Consider the following 21,883-nt stretch of genomic DNA (forward strand, 5'->3'; position numbering starts at 1 on the left):
AGTGGACGGCATCTGCTGGTGGCTAATTACGTACATGTTGTCTAAAGGAAAGGCTGGTTAGAAAACCTTATTAGACATTAAGTGCCTGGTGTTTGCACATAGCCTATAGCATGAGTCCAGACCCTCCTCCCTCCATGAAAAAAGCCATATTAAGTGTGGTTGTTGGCATGAAGTTTGGGTACAGTCAGCCCACATTCAGGGAATGGTGAGCGCTCTTCCGAAGTTCATGACCCCATTAGGCAGCTAAGATGCTTTCTCTCATAATTACATTTTTATCGCCGTGATAAAACACCACAACCCAGGCAGCGTATAAAAGGTATTTCTTTAATTCGGGGCTCATGACTGTAGAGAAAGGGTTAGTGTCCGTGACATCACAGTGAGGAGCGTGGCAGCAGGTAGGCCAGCACGGTGCTGGAGCAGCAGGGAGAGCATACACCTTGATCAGTTTTTAAATTGAATGTGTTGCGTTGAGACTTTCATTTCTTTAGAGAATCTTTGTGAATTATAAGCAAGTTGTGGGATGCATCATTTAGTGTCACTCCTAATGATACTTCTGACATTCTCTGACGGTCCTAGGTATTTTTACCATTACATCTTTGCAGAAGTTCTGAGTGTTAGAATTTCTTCCACTTTTAGTCTTTGAGCTTTGTGCCTTTTGATAGCCGACATACATATGTACTAGTAGGAAAAGATTCCTGCACTTGAATCTGCTAGCGTGGGGGAAGTGGTAGTAAGAAATGTTTTGTTTTTTTAAATGGGTAAATAAGGTTGAAACAAAGAAGACAAGATTAAGGATTTCAACGGGGTATGGTGGTACATGCCTGTAATCCCAGTACTGGGGGAGGCAGAGGCAGGCAGATCTCTGTGAGTTCAAGGACAGCCAAGGCTGTACAAAGAAGCCTTGTCTCAGGGGGCATGGGTGGGGAAGGAGGGGAAGATTAAGAATGTCATCGCTTTCTTTATACCCTTTGTTTTGTGATATAGATCATTTTACCAGAATTTTAGTAAAAAAGAAATTGAAGGGACCAGGTTAATTAAATTTTATAGACATTAATGTACTTCATGTGAATTAAGATAAAGTAAGCAGGCATAAGTTGAATAAAATGCAGCAAATTATAAATTATTATTCTATAAAATTATTTTCTTAAATTGTGTGTCTGTTAAACTATTTTGGCTCTCTTTGTAGGTCCCAATCTACCCATGGCTACAGTTGACATAAAAAATCCAGAAATCACAACAAATAGGTTTTATGGTTCACAAGTCAACAACATCTCCCACACCAAAGAAAAGAAGAAAGGAAAAGCTAAAAAGAAGAGATTAACCAAGGCAGACATTGGAACGCCAAGTAATTTCCAGTAAGGCTCTTCTTCTGCACTTTAGTCATTTCAAACAAACTGATCTTGCTGTGTTGCCTAGGCTGGCCTTGAATTTAGGCCCCTCTACCTCAGCTTCCAGAGCAGTCCCTGGGACTCCCGGTGTGCACTACTACACCCAAGTTGATCTTTATTCCTTTTGTGTAATCTGTGCTGCCCTTGATTTTTAACTTGTTTTAAAATTTAAATTTGGGAGGTTCTATGTAATAGTTACTTTTCTGTTTCTGTGCTAGAATATTCCAACAAAAATCAACTTAGAGGAGAAAGAGCTTATTATGGTTTAGTTTTCCAGAGGGGAGGTCAGCCATCATGGCGGAGAAGCATGGCCACAGGAGTGAGACCAGCCTGGCCTTTGCGGCGGGGGGTTGGGGGGGGTGAGGCTGTGAACCTCAGCCTGTCACCGTGAGAAACTCCTCATACATGGCATCACCGTGTTCAGATACGTGAGCCTGTAGGGGACACTTAATGCTCAAAAATATAGCAGGAATGGCACGTATGTCCATCAGGACTTGGTTTCTTTGTTTTTTAATTTCTGTTTTGCACAGAGAATGAGTAGATTAGGAAAAGGTGAGAAGGAGCTCCAAAGGAGCGGGCTTCCAGGGAGAAATACCTACATCCATCCCTTTCTAATAGAGATGCCTCAAGGAGTATTTATGTTATTTGTTTCTTGAGACAGTATGGCTCTTCTGTGTCACCCAAGCTGGGCTGGAATTCCAAGTGTCCAGGCATGCATGTACTACCAAGCCAGGCTTGGGCCATGAATCTGGCAGTTTACTTTTCTACCCATCTGAAAAGAAAATTTAAATATAATTTTTTTTATTCAGCTAGTTGTTGAACATAACATTTCCAATAGCATGGAAGATGCCTGCAAGAGTGATTTAGAAGTAAAACAATTTGGGCTGTTTATACCAGACTTCAAGTATTTTTATGCATATTTCACAAGCCCTCATGTACTACTTTTCCAATTTTTTTCTATTTTTCTATGTTAGGCACATTGGGCATGTTGGATGGGATCCAAACACGGGTTTTGATGTAAGTATCTTTTAAAGCTGTATTTCCTGTTACTCAAAATACATAGGAATGCTGTGGCTTGATATTTATTTACAGTTTTTAAACCTAGTATGTATTACCATTTGAATGTGCTATTTATGAGTGCTGCTGAGGTTTGGATTCATAGTACCGTTCTGTCACAGTTGCCAAATCCCTTAAGACAAAATGTTTGTATTCCTTATGTGATTTGAATGAAAGAGGAAAAAAATAATTTTGTTAAATAATAATTTCAGGAGACTATCAAATTATTAAAAAATAGTACAATCAAATTCTGAGTATCTAGTTACAGATATAATCAGTTTCTAAACTGGTTATTATTCTTTTAGGCATTATCATCGCTCAGTTGACTAGTACTGTGACAGCACCAATAGGTCCTTGCCCTCATATTTTCAAATTGTGTGTGGTAGTTGAAGATTAAAGCCACATCTTACTTAGGACAAATTGGGATAGGGGAGCTCAAGCTCTAGTGTTGAGTATGTTAATAAAAATGTGAATAGAAGGCCCTCTTTGAAGACATGGAAGAGATGAGATAAAATAGAAAATCTCTCTTGTTTTTATCTTTTCATTAAAAGATTTATTGTTAACATTTAAATTACATAACCATTCTAAAAGACTATGAATCTAACTTCAGAAGGACAGAAAAATTATAAGTTTTACCATGTCTTTTTGGAACAGAATTGCCTATTTAGAAGTTGTCTTTTCTGTTGTAGCTAAATAATTTGGATCCAGAATTGAAGAATCTTTTTGATATGTGTGGGATCTCTGAGGCTCAGCTTAAAGACAGAGAAACATCAAAAGTTATTTATGACTTTATAGAAAAAACAGGAGGTGTAGAAGCTGTTAAAAATGAGCTCCGAAGGCAAGGTAACTTTTAGTCTATTTTGGTACTTGACTGTTTTTTCCTTTTGGGTTTTCTAAGATTAGCTTTATGATGGACAAATATGCACTCCTTCTTGGGCAGAGTATTTGAATTTACGAATGACAAATTTGACCCAGTGTCACTACATCTTTGATCATTTTCGTGTTAACAAACAACAAAACCAACAACAACAAAACAAAATGCTAGATATAGCAGGATGACCTTTAACCCCAGCAGGCAGATTTCTGAGTCTCCATGGAGTTCAAGGTCTCAGCATCTTTAGAGCCAACTGTGGAAGCAAACAACTCAGGGGTCATATTGCTGCTGTCTACCACAGCTAGTTCAATAGAAACTAGTATTGTGCTAATTGGTCTTACTAGCAGAAAATCACACTTTAAATGGTGTAGATTTTAAAACATACTGTGAATACAATGCCATTTTACAAGCTGTACAGTCCTGATGACGATTCTGTCCAGGTGAGGGAAGTCTCTCTGCCGTGCCGGCTGGCGCTGCTCAGGGTTACTCAGCTGTGTGGTAGTGTGTAGTTCACTCAGCGTTATGGGACCACCTGAATTGCTATCTTGTGTTTTTCATGCCTAAAGAAAAGCTGATCATACTAACTGGATTGGTTTTGTTGGTTTTGCTGTTGTGGTTGTGGTTGTTGTGATTTTTTACTTTATAATAGCTATTTTAAAGACAGTTAGACAAGTCCACTCTTTGAGTTAACCTAAAAACAAAAAGTCACAGACATTGAAAATGATATTGTCACCAAATTTCAAGATAAAAGATTTTTCTATCTCAAGAACCAAACTTTTAAGTGTGGAACTGTTGTACACCAAAAAATGATTGTATGTTAAAAAAAAATGTTTTTAAAAGATTTTGTTTGTATTTATTTGCAATTGTGTCTTTATGTATGGTGAGGGTGGGTGTGGTTTTGGTGGTAAGTGCAGTGCTTGCAGAAGCCGGAAGAGAACACTGGATTCCTGAGAACCAAAGTTTGATCAGCCAGTTGTGAGCTGCCAAACACAGGCTCGGAGCTGAGCCAGGTCCCTGAGGCAGCTCCTGCTCTCAGCCAGTGAGCCGGCTCTCTAGCCCAGAGGGGAAAATTTTTTTTAATTAAGAGAAAAAAGATAAATTAATGGTTTACTTTTTTCTAATTAACAATTTTTTTCTAGACAGAACACATATTAAAAAAATAACATTCAGAAGTATGGAACACAGAAATGGAGAAGTTAATGAAATTTGTCTTGGCCTACTTAAGTCTTTTGTCATTTATTTTATGAAGTCATGGAATCAGACTTATAAAGACAAACAAATTTGTGATTTCTATCGTATCTCTGTGCGTAACTCTTAAGCATTAAGTCTGTTAATTTACAACAGTCTGTTCTTCAGGTCCACCGCAGTGGAGTGGTATGTACGTGGAGCACATCTGAGCCACTGCTTGGTGTTCTGCATGATTTGCTGTGTTGACCTCGGAGTAGCTAGAGTTCATATGTCCTGCCTTTGACAACTAACGTTTTCAGCATAAAGATTTTTGTTTGGTTGGTTGGTTGGTTTTTTGTTTTTTGTTTGTTTGTTTGTTTGTTTGTTTCCTTTTCTTTCTTTTTGGTCTTTCAAGACAGGATTTCACTATCACTGTAGTCTTGGCTATCCTCGAACTTCGTAGACCAGGCTGGCCTCAGGCTCACAAAAATCTGCCTGCGTCTGCCTCCAGAGTGCTGGGATTAAAGATATGCACCACCATTACCTGGCCTGAAACAATAATTTTCAAATATGTCAGAGCCTTTTTCTGTGCCATGAACACAAGGTTTTTTTTTCTTCTCTCCTATAAGATTCAGTATTCTAGTAGATTAATCAAGGATGTTTATATATATATTATATTAAATCTATATTGAAAATATCTATTTTATAACTATCATAATTTCCTCTTCATTACTTTTCTCTTTTGTTAATTGAAAAATCATAATTGCCATTTCCCTCCTGGTGTTTGTGATGACTCTTGAAGTTCTTCACACTGGTGCCTGTTTGGCTGGCATCTTGGTGCATCTATCCTAACAGTGCAGCAGCGGTCTTTACTCTCTGTGTTATTCTGTCACATTTGTCCGTGTGATGTGGTGTGTTTCTGTGTTAGATTGAATACAGATGATACAAAGTAAGGGTTGGTAATAGATTATTTATTTTTAGAAATGCAGTGAAGTTTGCTGTCAGGCTCAGTAGGCAAGAACACTGCTGCTCATCCAGAGGATTCAGGCTTGAGCCCAGCACCCTCATAGCAGCTCACAGCTCTTAACTCCAGCTCCAAGGGTCCAGCACTCTCTCCTGGCTTCCACGGGCGTGCGTGGTGTACAACATCCATGTAGGCAGAACACTTTACACATGAAACAAAATAAATAAATATTTTTTTAAAAAACGAAAGAAAATAGAAGTGCCAGCTCCTTTCCTCTTACACCATTGCAATGAGCCAGGTGCTGGCAGCAGTGGGCTAAGTGATGTTACTCAGTATTGCATACACTTTGCATGACTACGTGCCCAGCTTCTAAGCTCTCTGCACCTCTGAAGGTCAGCTTTTCTGATCAGTCCTTAAACAAATAGAGAAACAATGTGGTGCCTAATGTTACGTGGAATTATGTGTCATTGGTAAAATCAGTCTTCAGAAACACAAGATTTAATCATTAAAGAATTTACTCATATTCCCCAATATATTCTGATATTACTGTACTTTTGGATTTTTTTTCCTAATATAGCTTACATCTTCACTTAACTAGACTGAGTGGAAATATTACTACTGGAATAGTGATAACTTTTTATTAATAACTGCAGTATAATTTTGTAGTTTGTTAAAAAATATGCTTATTAATAATCAATTCCAATCTAAATAAGTAATTAAACATTTAACTAACAACCACCCTCTCCTTATCCTGTGTCTAGAACTGCTGAGCAGTAAACACTATATTACAAAGTAAAAGGACACATGCAAAACAGGACACGTGTAACTTTACATTCGAAAAAGAATACATTATGTTTGGGCTTAACTCGTAATTATGCTAACCAATTTTATTTGTTTCTAAATTTATTTTATACAAACTCTTAAATGTATTTCATTCTAAAGGGAAGGTATTCAATTACTATCAAATGTAATTAATTATTGTCAAATGTCAGGCAAAGCGTTTAATTACATTGTTATATAAAGTGGATTTATGTTTTGTTTGTTGTATGTGTGTGCTGGGGATCAACTCCAGGGCATGTTAGGCAAAGTGTTTTACCAAGGAGCCCTATCATTTTGCTTTTAACCTTCCTATAATTGCATGCCATGTGGGCACCTGCAGAGACCAGAAGAAATCAGAACCTCTGCGCTGAAGTTACAGGCAGTGTAAGCTGCCTGATGTGGGTGCTGGGGGCTCACCTGGGATCCTCTGCAAGAGTGAGCACAGTGTATATAACTCCTGGGCTGTCTCTCCAGCCTTGTCTTCATAACTAGATTCTATTGTTTCCTGCCAATACAACAGGAAAGTGATCTTTAAATACTTTTCTAAAGAAAATAGTAAGATATCAGCTGTGCTGAGCTCTTTGTAAAATCAGTTGCAGAGCTTTGCTCTTTGTACTGGGTTTATGTATGTTAAAGTAAATTGCTTTATTAATACGTTTATGCTTTGATCTTTTTCTCTGCTCTTATTTCAGCACCACCACCTCCTCCACCCTCAAGGGGAGGGCCTCCGCCACCTCCTCCCCCTCCTCATAGCTCAGGCCCTCCTCCCCCCCCTGCCCGTGGAAGAGGGGCTCCTCCCCCACCCCCTTCAAGAGCTCCCACTGCTGCACCTCCACCCCCACCTCCTTCCAGGCCGGGTGCTGCGGTTCCTCCACCCCCTCCAAACAGGATGTACCCTCCTCCACCCCCTGCGCTGCCCTCTTCCGCACCATCAGGCCCACCACCACCTCCACCTCCGTGTGTGCCAGGGTCCACAGCACCACCACCTCCTCCCCCACCACCACCTCCCCCAGGGCCGCCACCTCCCCCTGGACTCCCTTCGGATGGTGAACATCAAGTGCCAGCTCCTTCAGGAAACAAAGCGGCCCTTTTGGATCAAATTAGAGAGGGTGCTCAGCTAAAGAAGGTGGAGCAGAATAGCCGGCCGGTGTCCTGCTCAGGGAGGGATGCGCTATTAGACCAGATCCGACAGGGCATTCAGCTGAAATCTGTAAGTAATGTGTCCATTTTATTTTGATTTTTTTTTTCTATTGTGGGTTTTGCCATAACTCATTATAAGGTGTCTATTTTAGAAGCTTATTCTTTTGCTTTTTATGATTTTTTAATTGTTTGTCTGTGTACAATGAAATGCACACATTTTGGATGAACATTTGCAGTCATGTAATTCATACTTAATATCAAAATGTAAAATATGTCACCATAGAAAGCTACCTTATGCTTCCTCTCAGTAGTAGGCACTGATCTGATTACCCTGTGGTAGCTTTGTCTATTCTAAATTTCATATAGGTAGAATCCAGATTTTAAATAAAAGATACTTTAAATAAACTACCTACTTAACTAAGGGGAACTTAAAATGGCCCTGTTTGGAAGCAGTTTCAGTAATCTTGGTAAGTTCAAACAAGTAACTGCATGAAGATGAAAGCATACTCTTAATCACTAAAGCTTTATGTTTTGAAATTAAAAATAATTAAAAAAAACAGACTCCACAGAAAACTGAAAGAGGTTCCAGCTCTAGAATTTACAACAGTGATGTTGTATAAGTTTGGATTCTCTGGTAGAGAAAATACATTGTCTAAAGGTTGAGAACACTCCCCACCTTGCACTTCAGTTGGAAAGGAGTCATCTCACCTTGCCATGTGGGCAGGAGACCGGAGCTCAGGTCCCAGTGCTTACATGGCAGTACTCTGCCTGCTGAGCCATCTCCCCAGCCCCAGAGAATTGAGTTTGATAATTTTCTTCACCAAGGTGTCTGATGGCCAAGAGTCCACACCACCAACCCCTGCACCCACTTCAGGAATTGTGGGTGCACTGATGGAAGTGATGCAGAAAAGGAGCAAAGCCATTCATTCCTCAGGTACTCTCGCAGGATTGGAATGGGAGTATGGGTGCCTTTGTACGTGAAGCTCTGCAGTTTCTATTTTTATGATTTCCTTTGTTAGCATTTTGTCTGCTAATTGAGTGTGAGTTTTACAGCATATTAAGTCATTGTTTTCTCAATGGCCTGCCTAAAACTTGATAGATATCAGGACACCATATCCATACATAAACTAGAAGAAAAACTGTTAAAAAGAAAATAAATTCAACCAGGTGTGGTGGTGCACACCTGTAATCTCAGCACTCATAGAGACAAAGATATACAGATCTCTGTGAGTTCAAGGCCAGCCTGGTCTACAAAGTGAGTCTAGGACAGCCAAGGATACACAGAGAAACCGTGTCTTTAAAAAAAAAAAAAAAAGAATTGAATGATACCAAAATCTGAATTCATTAAAAGAATAACAACTGAACACTATGCAGTACTCCTCTGCTGTTCAGGATCCTCTGGTACACAACAGACCAAGTTTTCATGGAGCTTGTGTTTTAGTATGAAGACATAAATTCATAGACAGTCTAAGAAACTGAGGTAGTAGAATTATGAGGAAAAGGAAATGGAACAGACAGTTACCAATTCTGGGGAAGGGTTACACAGAATGTTCAGGAAAAGCCTCTTTCAAGAGGCGTTTCTAAATGGGATCTAATTGATAAGACAGCCAGCCCAGAACAGAAAAGAGCTACTTCAAATTCAGAAATATAGAGGAAAAGTGTGAGGAAGAGAAAAGGAAATGATTGTCCTAGAGACAGGGAAGGAGGGAGACTTAGAGGAGGGCAGAGGGGTCTGAACACGCCCTGTGTGGGGGTTCAGAGGGAGTGCAGAGTGCGTCCAGACAGCAGTAGCCAGTCACAGAGGCCTCTTAACGTTAGAGTTTGGGTATTCCTTCATCTGCTCTGAGGTGAGTCTACTGGAGAACAGCAATCATGGAGGCAAAACCTGACAGGAGGAATGGACTGTGGTAGAAAGGAAGAGACTTGACTGATGGAGGGAGAGGAAAAAGGAATCATGAATGACGCTGATGATGTCTTTAAGATGGGGCACCTAGAGTCCAGAGAGAAAAGCAGATCGTGGGAAGAGAAAAGAATGTTCTAGGTTTGCAATTTCTGTAAAGAATTTGAAAGTAGTTATGCTCAACACATGAATCTGAAATTCAGAAAACTAACCCAAGCTTCATCTGACTCATTAAAAACAAACTGATTGAAATCTCTTTTACATGGGAGAGTGGGGAAATAGAAGGATCCAGAGGGTCCTAGAGACCCACAAGAAGATCATCATGACAGGCAGTTCTGGACCTAGGGGGTCTGCTCAACCTACTGCACCAACCAAAGACAATGCATGCAGTAAACATTGAACCCATATTCATATCTAGCCAATGGTCAGGACATTCTCCACAGCTGAATGGAGAGTGGGGACGGACTCAGACATGAACTCTGGTGCTCCATATTTGACCACTTCCCGTTGGTGGGGAGGCCTGGTGGCGCTCAGAGAAAGAATAAGCAGGCTACCAGGATGAGACCTGATAGACTGTGACCATATCGTGGGGGAGGAGATAACCTTCTGTCGCAGACCTTGGGGAGGGGAGGGAGGGAGGAGCAGGAGGATACAAGTGAGTGGACAACAATTGAGATGTGATCTAATGAGAGAGAGAGAGAGAGAGAGAGAGAGAGAGAGAGAGAGAGAGAGAGAGAGAGAGAGAGAAATCTTTTATATAGATACTAAGGGGCTAAAACCCAAATCTTGGATCTTCTGGTCTCATCTTTGGTCACCATCCAAAGTCTATAGATTGATTTTATTGGTTTAATTTTATACAATGTTAGTAACTGTATTTTAGAAATTAAATGTTTGTTTCAGGAGTTAGCTAGTTGGAGACATGACTCAAGAATTACTTCCATCTTACTTATTATGCTTAACTTTTGGTTTCGGGTTTATCTTTAGATGAAGATGAAGATGATGATGAAGAAGAAGATTTTGAGGATGATGATGAGTGGGAAGACTAATCTATATATTATATATATATTTTTAAGGTGAAATACTAAACACTACTTTCTGTCTATTGATCTGTAAAATTATCATGTAAATGTTCTACCAATTTGCTGTATATTTTTGTTGCCTTTTTTGCTTTTTTTTTAAATTAATCTGTGCAATACCTCATTTAATCTGTAAAGGTTTGTTATAATTCTATACAAAGCTACTCCCTGTTACTGTGTGCAAGTTTACAGCAGGATGCTCACGTGATTTGTGAATATTTTGATTCCATCAACAAGGGAGTTTAATTATGTGTGAGACTGACACAAACCTTAATGTAATTTAGTTAGAATGCCAGAAGGAGAACACTATTTTCATACCCTACTTTTTCTGTACCTAAATTTTCTTAATAAAATTTAGTATAGCACTACATTCTTTTTCAAGTGATGTAAGCTTTAGTTTCTTTATCCCTTCCTTTTGACTATGATGCCACATATGAATGTTGAAGCTGATACATTGCACAGTTCTCTAGACACCACTACACTGACGCAGTGTTTCAAATACTGGTCATGTGTTTTGCTTAGACTCACTACAGAGACACTAGTCAGGAGAAACAGCAGCACACGTTTACTGCAGAGCTGCCTGCTATCGGAAAGCAGTGGCCTCTGCAGGCAGGCGTCCTCATGAGCCCCAACATACCTGTACTTGACCAAGGTTACTTTTATGCTATAGCAAATGTGACAGGCTCTGTTAGCAAGGAATTATACACTTGGAATCACTCCCCGAAACAGTTTAAGTTAACATTTTGGATGTAGTTTCATGCATGATGAACAAAAGCTGTCAAGCCCATTCTTAAAGAGATACCAGAACAGTGCTAAAATGGAATACAGTTACCTGTGTTCAGTGCTGTTTGTTTGCATTGCTGTATTCAGAAATACTAAGAGTCAGATTTTTTGGCAAAAGTATGCACAAATGCTAAACACTTAGATATACTGTGTTTTTACTTTGATGAGTTTTCCACATTTTTGTCAGATATCAGGTGTAGAGTTACGTTTTTCTTAAAAGATCGATGACCCCAGTGGCAAATTTCTTAGAATACATAAGTGATTTGATAGATTTTTTAAAATAAAACTTTAAAGCCTGAACAGTTGTTATGCATACTACATGGTATGTTAAAATTAGGGCTTCCTTGCCACTTTATAGTACACTAATTTGCCTAAAAGTGGCTGTTTCTTATTTACAGTGATAATTATCTTACCTACCTTCTTTAAATAAATTTTAGGTAGACGATTATCTGATTTAAATACAGGCATATTTTTCTCACATTGAGTTGTATGCAGAATGTAGCTTCAAATGTATTCATTATAGTCACACTATCCAACTAAAGTTATGCTATCTAGAAGTATACCGACCAAAATCTAGTATTGACATGATCTTGACAGGCTGGACCTGCGAGATATGGTTTGAATTTTAACCAGTTTATCACATAACCTCTAGTGACCATGCAAGTTATCATCAGGAGTAATTTAAAAGATTTAGTCGCTGGAAGCAGTTAAATGGTCTAGTGAGACAGTTAAGTTATTCAGAGAACGCTATCTTCTTTGCAAGAGTAACTCAAGCACATCGGAAAAATCCTCAGCTTGGTGTTTCCTGTAGAAACAGAGCTCTCTGCTGCTAGGAACCCTTTTCTGCTTACTGTCATTTTCATGTGCCTTGAGCTCTTGTGAGACTGGGGTGGACGAGGCTGGACAACTACTACCCATAAAATTCGAAGATGTGTAAATAGTAATTATTTTACGTAAATAACACCAGGCTTTTGTAGTCTTTTTCTCTTTGACATTATTAAAGTGTTTTTAATTACTAAAAATGTCTTTGAGATAATGCCAATTCTAATGGACCATACATTTTGGCCATTTGATGTTTGACCAGGAGCTTATTTAGAGAGCGTCTCAGTTCTTTGAGTTGGATATACATGGGTATATTATTTGCCAAAGGTAATTGAGTTTATTCTTTTTCATACAGAAAAGGGTTTTTGTTTGTTCGCTTTGCTTTTTATTTTTGTGTGAAGTCTAAATTACAGGAGCAGTGGGATTCAGTCCAGGCATGAAGACTAAATCCATTCTACTGAGTGAGGTGTCAGTTGTGTGTCTCCGCCCTCCACCGCCTTGCATCATGGGTGGCACTATTCCTGTGCGTCATCTGGGAGCCTCGTGGATATATCCTGCTACATGCTTGTCTGGTAGCCTTTGCATTTAACAAACTAGCATGAGGCCTTTTATATCTTAAGTGCTATGTGATAGACAATTTCAGCTAGCCACATATTGTATTATGAAATTCATTAAGATTCTCAATCATTCAGTTCCATTTATCAACTGAAATTTTGCTTAGTATGTGAATTTTTTTTTTTTTTGAAATGTATAGTAAGTAAGATATTGCACTGGTGGCAATTCATCATGGAGCATAATAAAAATTAATTTGACCCAAATAGTATAAAATAGTGTGTCTTATTTGTTTATTAAGACATTAAAACAAGTTGAAAGTTTTAATCATTGAGTCTAGCCACAAGTACAGAGCAGTGCTGGCTGATGGTTGAAGTTTCCAGCACTGCATGCCCTGAGAGGTAGAGTGTGCCACGAAGAAACGTGGTGAGTAAAAGAATGCTACAGCCTATTGTCTGGGAAACCTGGTGGCCGCTCAACACCTACTGTGTGTGGTACAGTGCTTCTATACAGAACATTCACAGTGCAGGACATTTAATAGGCGATATCAGAGGTGATGCCCATTTAAACCGGAAGCTTAGTTTTTGATAAATAAAATACTTTGTTTCCCTGATCCTGGCCCAAGTGGGAGTCTGAAGACGCAGCTGTGCTTGGAATCCGGAGCTCAGGATGCAGTAGGGCGCCTCTCACGGGCTTCGTGGTAGGAAGACATTTTTGTTATACAAGTGGGAACACTTAACACATTAAACTGTTAAAATAATTGTTGTAAGAGCAGTGTGCCTTAGAATTATCCTGTTGTGTCGTATCTATGTAGATGAAGATTCTTAAATGACTTGTTTTAGGGACGGGATTCTTGAAGGACAAGTATATCCATAAGGAACAGTGCACAGGAAATCCTCTACAGAAAAGTTGAAAACTTTTACATTGTTTGACATACATCTCACACACTGTATAGTACTTTCCTCTGCTTATCTCTTGTCACTTAATTCAGGCCTTAAAAAAGAAAGAAAAAGAGAAAGAAAGAAAAATTGTTGAGGCTGGAGAGATGGCAGAGGTTTAGAGCACTGGCTCTAACAGACCAGGTTCAATTCCCAGCACCCATTTGGAGGCTTACAACTGTCTGTATCTCTGGTTCTAAGGGATCTGACAAACTTTTCTGGCCTCCTCAGGCACCTGGTTCTTACGTGGTGCACAAACATACATGCAGCAAAACACCATACTCATCAAACTAATTTTTTTCTTTAAGAAATTTAAGTTTGAGAAGTCAGTAGAGAAAGATTTGGTAGCAGCTCATTACCAATACGGTGGGACAAATACTCTATAGATTTGTAGAGGTTTGTGGCGACAAATTTCAGCTCATCTACTGAGTGTTGATAGAAACCACCAGCATCTGTGCCTATCTCTGCTCAAAAAAGCTGGAGGAGCCAGCCTTTGCCTGGAACATGTGGTGGTGTTTTGGCTCAGTGATGACAGTCACCCAGCATTGCCCAGACATTTAGTCACCACACGGTGCTTAGAGGTTGACGTGAGTTGAGTTTTGATTGTACATCCAAATTGCTTCATTAGCTTCTTTGTACACATTAGCACGCAGTGTTTTTGCTTAAATGTAAGTATTCTGTAAACTCTTATACAACTTACCTGAAAGAAAAATAGTTCGCAAAGAGAGTATCTCAATAATTTTTAATCAACAGAGGTACTGTCAAAGACTGGGAGTTCTTCCAAGGAGCCCAGGAACAGCATGGACATTTAAGCCCAATGTTCTATTTTACTGAGAGAAGGGACGTTGTGATTTGCTTGTGTGCACTTCAAGTGTATTAGGAGAAGCAGGGAAGTAAGACATGCCTTGTATTTGTCATGTTGAAAGAAACGCGTGAGGTGAAAGGGACTACTCTCATGGAAAGGGTCCACTGGGAGCAGTGCTGATCGTGTTTGGAGGTCTGTGTGGCCCAGTTAACCAACAACTCAAAAGCGCTAACACTGTAGTAGGCTTTGGTTTTGGAGCAACATATGGTGTCTATTTGGGGTACTGCCCCCCACTTTATAACCTCCATTTAAATTACTTTTACATATGTGTATTTTTAAGGAAGCTTCTGTAGTAGTTGGTTTCCTTTTTCAAAGAGCCTTTAATGTTACATTATCCCTCTGCACAGTTCCTCCATCTACTTCCTGTTCCATTTCCCCTTCCCCCTTTATAACACATAGGAAGAAATAGACATGAGAAACCATTCCTATGTCTTCCTAAGTTCACAGGTGTCTGAAATGTCTTTTAAATCAAAGACAAATGTTTCAGGGTTTCTCTGCGTAGCCTTGCCTGTCCTGGACTCGCATTGTGGACCAGGCTGGCCTCGAACTCACAGGGATCCACCTGCCTCCGCCTCCGATTAAAGGCGTGCACACCACCACCTGGCAATAAATGTTCTTAAATAGATGTGTCAGTATCCTAATGTCCTACAATAAAGCAAGCTATTAAAAATGATTACTGTTACTACAACCAAAGTAAACACTGGAATAAAAATCTCTCACTTCATGAGCTAACCTCTTCAGTAGTGGTTCTTAACCTTACTAATGCTGTGACCCTTTAGTACAGTTCCTTGTGTGGTGGCCCCTAACTGTAAAATTATTTTGCTGCTACATAATAACTATACTTTTGCTACTGTCATGAATCATAATTAAATATTTGATATGCAGGCCCTGTGAAAAGGTCATCTGACATCCTCCCTCCTAAGGGTTGGGACCTTCAGAACTGAGAACCACTATTCCATAAGATGGTAATAGGTCAAAATCATATGCCCATATATAATATTAATCCCACTGTGGACCTTTGTGTGCAGGGGGTGGGGTGGGGGAGGTGGCACGCGAAGGAGGTGAGACTAAGTCGTCTTCATAGCTGTCCTGGAACTCCTGTATAGACTAGGCCACCCTTGAACTCACAGAGATCCTCCTGCCTCCAGCCTCCAAATGCTAGGATTAAAGGTCTACTGAGGAACCTTTTTTTAATTGCTTCTGGTTCTTAGCAGGTTTTTGTAATTTAGTGAATTGCCTTGACCCAGGACTGGAGGTGGGCTCAGGATCAAGAAAAAAAAAAAAAAAGACATTCATTAGTAAAGTCAGAACCAGATGATTGACACTAAATATTAGATACACATTGATGTGTTGGTTTCACATTAACAAAGATCATTCTTGGTATAGATTGTCCTGTTTTTAGCCAGAGTAAACGAAATTTGCAGAAGTTAAATAATGATGAGGGCATAGCTGGGTCTTGACCACTTTGGGACCTTGGCACAAGTGACATGAGCTGTCAGTAAGGATCTAGGCAAGAGGTTAAACTGTTACTTCAGTACCTCTAGACAAAGACGCTTCCGGGTTTGCAGAGCTCTTGTAAACAGAAATATCTGAGGGAAAGGCCACCATGTTCTGTTTTCAAAACAAAACAATTCAACAGAAAGGAAAGTATGTCCTAGCCACGTAGCCAGACCAAAGCCTCTGACACAGACAAACACGAGTTCCGAGGTTACAAGGGCCTAGACAGTTAGACTGTATAGTGTTTTAATTTTTTAATTATCCTTTCTAAATATTTTGATCTTTGATCTGATCATCCCTGACCCCCATTCTCTCCGCTATCACAGTTAAACATTTTTCCATTTGAAGTATCTGATTAGATAACTGCCATGTGTGAGTAATCCCAAATGCCTAATAGTTGATTATGTAAGAATTTATTTGCAATCACCTCAGCGTCCTCCTTGTGAATTTAAAGTAAACCCTGACAGTATATCTTAAAAATTTCTTATTCATTTCATATTTTTTTAGCAATTAAATACCAGTTTTTACAGAGATGCTTACTTAATTTGACTGTGATCTTGGTTTGTTTCATTTTGGGTTTTGTAGGGTTTGTTTTGGATTGGTTTGTGTGTGTGTGTGTGTGTGTGTGTGTGTGTGTGTGTGTGTGTGTGTGTGTGTGTTTGTAGTCCTGGCTGTCCTGGACTTACTTTGTAGACCAGGCTGGCCTTGAACTCACAAAGATCCACCTGCCTATGCCTCCCGAGTGCTGGAATTATAGGCGTGCACCACCATGCCCTGTTTTTGTTTTGTTTTGGTTGGTTGGTTTTTAGCAGTTTTTACTAGGAACATTCTCTGTAGGAAAGTGACTAATCCATCCCACGTTTTAGCTGCTGGAGATTGCAGTCAGGTGTTCTGAGCGTCTGAAGAGTCACCAGCGCTTCTTGGTAGCGCTCAGAGAAGAAATGTTGATATGCCTAGATTCTCCTATAGTGATGTATTCTGCTGCTCATTGGTCTCTTGTAGTCTGACATCTCTCAACTAGGGGTGTATTGGAAAAGCAGAAGCTGTAGAAGGCTGAAGTAACTTCCTGGAAGACGTTCACAAATAGGTGTAAACAAATGTGTTTTTCTTGTAACTTTCTTTTAGTATAATTTATTTTCCTACTCTGTATCTAGGCCAAGGACAAGTTTTGGCTGCTAGTTGAATATTCTTGCTTCATTAATTTTTTTTTGTTTATTTATTTATTTTGCTTTTTAATCTTGGGTAATGGCACTCTAAACCCTATCTTGAGTGAGGACTATTTTAGGATGAATTTACAAACGGCAACTTGCAAAATTGTAACCTAAAGTGACTCTAGACTGTAGACCATTTGTTGCTGTTTATGTAACAGTGAGTAATGGGTCATCAGATTTCATTCAGGAAGAGCAATTTAGTGCTCATGCCAGTGAGGACTTACTCTCACTCTGATGAGAGTGGATTGGAATGCTTCTCAATTGGGAGCCTAATTTTTAAAAGTTAAATATATAACTACAAAGTTTTTATGTTGTTGCCAAGCATTTACTTAGGGTAATTACCCTATAGCTAATTATAGTGTTTCAGTTGGAAACAAAGTTATTTTCTAAAAACTAGTGCAGAAGAGCCAGTCTCAAAAGCCTGTGCCTTAGGTGCAAATTTGTTTTTTGGTTTTGGTTTTGGTTTTTTGAGACAGGTTCTCTCTGTGTAGCTTTGGCTGTCCTAGACTCACTTTTGTAGACCAGGCTGGCCTCGAACTCACAGCGATCCACCAGCCTCTGCCTCCCGAGTGCTGGAATTAAAGGCATGGGCCACCACGCCCGGCCCAAGTGCAAATTTGTTTAATGGCCTCAAGGCTTTAAAGATTAGGTAGTTTACCACAGGATGGCTTCTCTTTTTTAATTTAAAAATTTTTTAATTTGTTTACTTTACATCCTGATTGTAGCCCCCCTTGTTAGTCCCCAGCCCCACCCTTCCTCCCTCATACCCTCTCCCTCCCTCCCCTAGTCCTCAGAAACCGGGAGCCCTCCTCCCCTAACATCTGACCTCAGCCTATCCAGTCTCATCTGGACTGCCTGTATCCTCTTCCTCTGTAGCCTGACAAGGCTCCCTGCCAGGGGGAAGTGATCAACAAGTGGGCACCAGAGTCCATGTCCGAAGTAGCCCCTACTCTCATATTATAGGACCCACAAGGAGACTGGTGCCTACCTACTACATCTGAGCAGGGGGTCTGGGTCCTCACCACGCATGGTCCTTGGTTGGTGTATGAGTCTCTGCAGCATCCCCCTCTGCCCAGATTTGTTAACTCCACTGGTCTCCTTGTGGAGCTCCTGTCCCCTCCAGGTCCTTCTATCCCCCAACTCTTCCATAAGACTCTGCACCCCACCCCAAAGTTTGTCTGTGAGTCTCAGCATCTGCTTGGATCCCCTGCTGGGTGGAGTCTTTCAGAGGACCTCTATAATAGGCTTCTGTCCTGTTCCTTCTCTTCAACTGCTTCCAGTGTCTGTTCTATTTGCCCTTCTGAATGAGAATTAAGCATCCTCCCTAGGTCCTCCTTGTTATTTAGCTTCTTTAGGTCTGTGCATTGTAGTGTGGTTAGCCTGTATTAGTGACTAATATCTGCTTATAAGTGAGTATACACTGTACCTGCCTTTCTGGGTCTGGGTTATGTCACTCAGGATGATCGTTTCTAGTTCCATCCATTTGCCTCTAAGTTTCAAGATTTCCTTGTTTTTAATAGCTGAGTAGTATTCCATTGTGTAAATGTACCAGTTTCTTTATCCATTCTTTGGTTGAGGAACATCTAAATTGTTTCCAGATTCTGGCTATTATAAATCCTCGTATGGTGGAACATCTTCTGAGTATATTCCCAGGAGTGGTATAGCTGTGTCTTGAGGTAGAACAATGTTCCCAATTTTCTGAGGAAGCACCAGCTTGTTTTCCAAAGTGGTTGTACAAGTTTGCACCCCCACCAGCAGTGGAGGAGGGTTCCCTTTCTCCACATCCCTTCCAGCATGTGCTACCCCTTGAGTTTTTGATCTTAGCCATTTGAGAACAAGATTTTCATTTCCCAGTTGTAAGTACTAGCCTGTCTCTACTAGTGGAGCCTGCACAGCTTCCTTGCAAGTTCCCTGACCATTGCCCTTGGCCACACATGGTGGAGTCCCTGAGAAGGGCTGTGACGAGTGTACAGAGTCCCTGCTGGCACTCTCGCCCATAGGCTTTACCCTGTTTTAGACTAGAGACCAATCCCACAAGCTTACACCTCAACCGTTATCCTTTCGACCAGCGTGACAACTTTGTGTTGGTGAGTTGAACACAGCCAGCCTGTTTTCAGCTGGTTCACAATGTGCCGAGACTTGGCTGTCCTCCTTCCCTTTCACAGCGTTCTTCAGTACTCATCTCCACGGCGAGGAACCCAAATACTACAAGGAGCTCTAAGATACTTGCTCTTGAACAACCCAAACAGTGATAGGTTCTTTTGCTCTGGGTGTCATCTGTACATGCCCACATCGGTTGTGAATGTCTCCCTAGAAGCAAACTGGGACCTGGGACTAGCTGGTTCAGATGGTATGGGTGCCCGGCAAGGCTCAGGGGTCTCCCTGTTTCCTGCCCTCGGTGCTGGGATGGCCACAACAGGCTTATGATGCGGGCTCTGAGTACTAAACCACATTCCCAACTGAACTATCCCCCTACCCCTGAAAAGCTTTAAGTGGGGAAAATCCACTTAAACTCTATGACTTTTCATCAAATTGTTGTTTGACAGGATAAATAACATTAAATCTTGATATCTGGCCCCTTTTCTATACAACCCTCAAATTGAAATGTCATCTCACATCATTGGACTTTTGGATGTATGCTTGCTTGCTTGTTTGCTTTAAGCCTGACAACATCTATATTTAAAAATCCAAATTGCCATCCTGTCTGAGAAGCTCTCCTTCACGCATATCTGCTTTAGGCAAAGGGTCTGTGGTAAAATGTGCCTCACCAACAAAAGCAAGCCAGCGCCTGTTTTTAACAACTTGTCAACTAAAGAAGGGCTTGACCCTCCTGAAAGAGCTGGTTTCCTTGGGATTCTCACAGCTTTGCTGTAGAGGGTCTTCCTGACTCAGCGCTACCCCCAGCACAGAGCAGAGTACCTCATGTGTAGAACCATCGGGTATTAAGTGTGAAGAATGCTGTAAGCACTTCCTGCCTCTGGCACACAGGTTCTCACTTCTTGGTTCCTAACCCCAGTGTATGAAAAATGTCTGGATGCGTAGTAAGTGCTTGAAAAATAACTCGAGGAGTTCAAGCGCATCATTATCAATGTCAGTGCCATTGTTCTGAGTTTCAGAGCAATCTTTAGCCTTTCATATCATGTTATTTGGTGATTAACAGAAATGAAAGTCTATTTTAAGCATTAAGACCCTCACAGAAGGAAGAGACTGTTAACTTTACTACCCCACCCCAACCCCCACCCCCACAGCACCTGAAAGGCCTATTCACAAGGGAAGTCCTTAGGAAGTCTTTACGAGAACATACTGACTTACTCTGGTCTTTGAGGCATCTCTGTAGACATGGCAGGATGTTCCTACTGCCTCCTCTCTCTCCTTGCTAGTAAAGATCTCAGGGGAGGTGCTAAGTCAAGATCTTGCTGACCTAGAGTTATTAAACACCTACGGCCACGGAGCGCTGCCTGAGAGGCAGAGTAGGACTTGGCGTTTGGGGCCATATTTCAAATCAGGATTAGATGTATTTTCAGAGATCAGTGTGCACACATAAATCACCACCTAAACCCTTCATCTGGTCTTGGGCAGTCTTTCCCTCAGTGAGCGGATTGCTTTTTATAGATGATGAACTAATTAGGTTTCATACCAGCTTTGTGAGTTTTCAGGCCTTTGTGTGATGATTGTCCTAACGCTCGGCCTGGACCCTGATGGAACAGGTTCTACAACTGTTTTTCATTACTAATGTGCTCACTGGGTACTTGACTACCATACTTGGCTTTTTTGGTTTTGGTTTTGGTTTGTTTGTTTGTTTTTTGTTTTTTTGAGACAGGATTTCTCTGTGTAGCCTTGGCTGTCCTCGGACTCACAGTGTAGACCAGGCTGGCCTTGAACTCCAATTGGCCTGCCTCTGCCTCCCAAGTGCTGTGGTTAAAGGCGTGTGCCACCTCCGTGCAGCCATTTGTCTTTATTCTGAACTTTGATGCTGAGCCATGAGCGTCCCTGTCTATATTCTGTTTTTGTGACATTCCTTGTAAGTCACTCTGCACTCTGCTAAGGTTCACAGAGACCTAGCAAGGCAGCCTTTTGCAATGCAGAGAGGAAACATGTCTTCTAGGCTCCTGCTTCTGGGGAGAAGAGTTGTCCAGCCTCCACAGTGTCAGTACCTTCTGGTAATACAAACACTATCAGCTCTCCACGTCTCCTTTAGGGAGTCCTGTGTGGTCTTGCTAGTTAAATGGTTGCTTAATTAGGACCCTTTCCTCTGTCTTGTCCCTCTCACTCCTCATCACCTTAGATGCACTAGATCCTGTCTCTGCAAGCAAAGGTCAGGAAAAACAAAGGTCTGGTTTTTCTCTTCTGAACTTATATGCACAGCAACACAAACATACACACACCTTTAACCTTAAATAAAACATGATTTTGCACACTAGTAGAAAGGGTAAAAATAGTGAAGCCACCAGCAGAGGGAACAGCAGTTTGCATGGAGCGTCTGGGAGTGAGGACCATCAGGAGGCTAGCCTCTGCATGGAAGCAGTGAGGAGCAGTGCGCAGGAGCCCACGCTCTGCAGTCGGTCAGCGATGCCCCGCTTCACACGTTAACCTCTGCTCCTGTTTCTCACCTATCAAACAGGGACAGCACCTCTTAAAGCTGTGAGATGTCCACGTGAAATAACTTAGTTCAGAAAACGACCCTCATCTCCTGCCTTCTAATGTGAGTCCCACACACTGGATAAGCGTATAGCCTCTGGAAAATTCTGATTCCAGCTGCTCCTGCTAAGAGAACACCTGGAACAGAAGCAATCCTACCAATTGCTGGAGATGTTCTTAAGCACAGCATGAT

At 40.9% G+C, this 21,883-nt stretch overlaps 1 protein-coding gene across 2 annotated transcripts in view; it reads left to right on the forward strand.

Annotated features, from left to right (window-relative positions):
• The window catches only part of WASL (WASP like actin nucleation promoting factor), a 56,531-nt gene extending 43,714 nt beyond the window's left edge, over nucleotides 1-12,817 (forward strand). For both annotated transcript variants that reach the window (XM_084784494.1, XM_084784495.1), the window contains exons 6-11: nucleotides 1,187-1,355; nucleotides 2,363-2,405; nucleotides 3,134-3,287; nucleotides 6,961-7,478; nucleotides 8,234-8,342; nucleotides 10,293-12,817. In XM_084784494.1, coding sequence (XP_084640620.1) covers nucleotides 1,187-1,355; nucleotides 2,363-2,405; nucleotides 3,134-3,287; nucleotides 6,961-7,478; nucleotides 8,234-8,342; nucleotides 10,293-10,354 — 1,055 coding nt within the window. In that variant the 3' untranslated portion in view covers nucleotides 10,355-12,817. The remainder of the gene's footprint in view (nucleotides 1-1,186; nucleotides 1,356-2,362; nucleotides 2,406-3,133; nucleotides 3,288-6,960; nucleotides 7,479-8,233; nucleotides 8,343-10,292) is intronic.
• Nucleotides 12,818-21,883: the final 9,066 nt, after the last annotated feature.

This window comes from Acomys minous (genome assembly GCF_964271855.1).
Source record: "Acomys minous genome assembly, chromosome: 6".
Lineage (NCBI taxonomy): Eukaryota > Metazoa > Chordata > Mammalia > Rodentia > Muridae > Acomys > Acomys minous.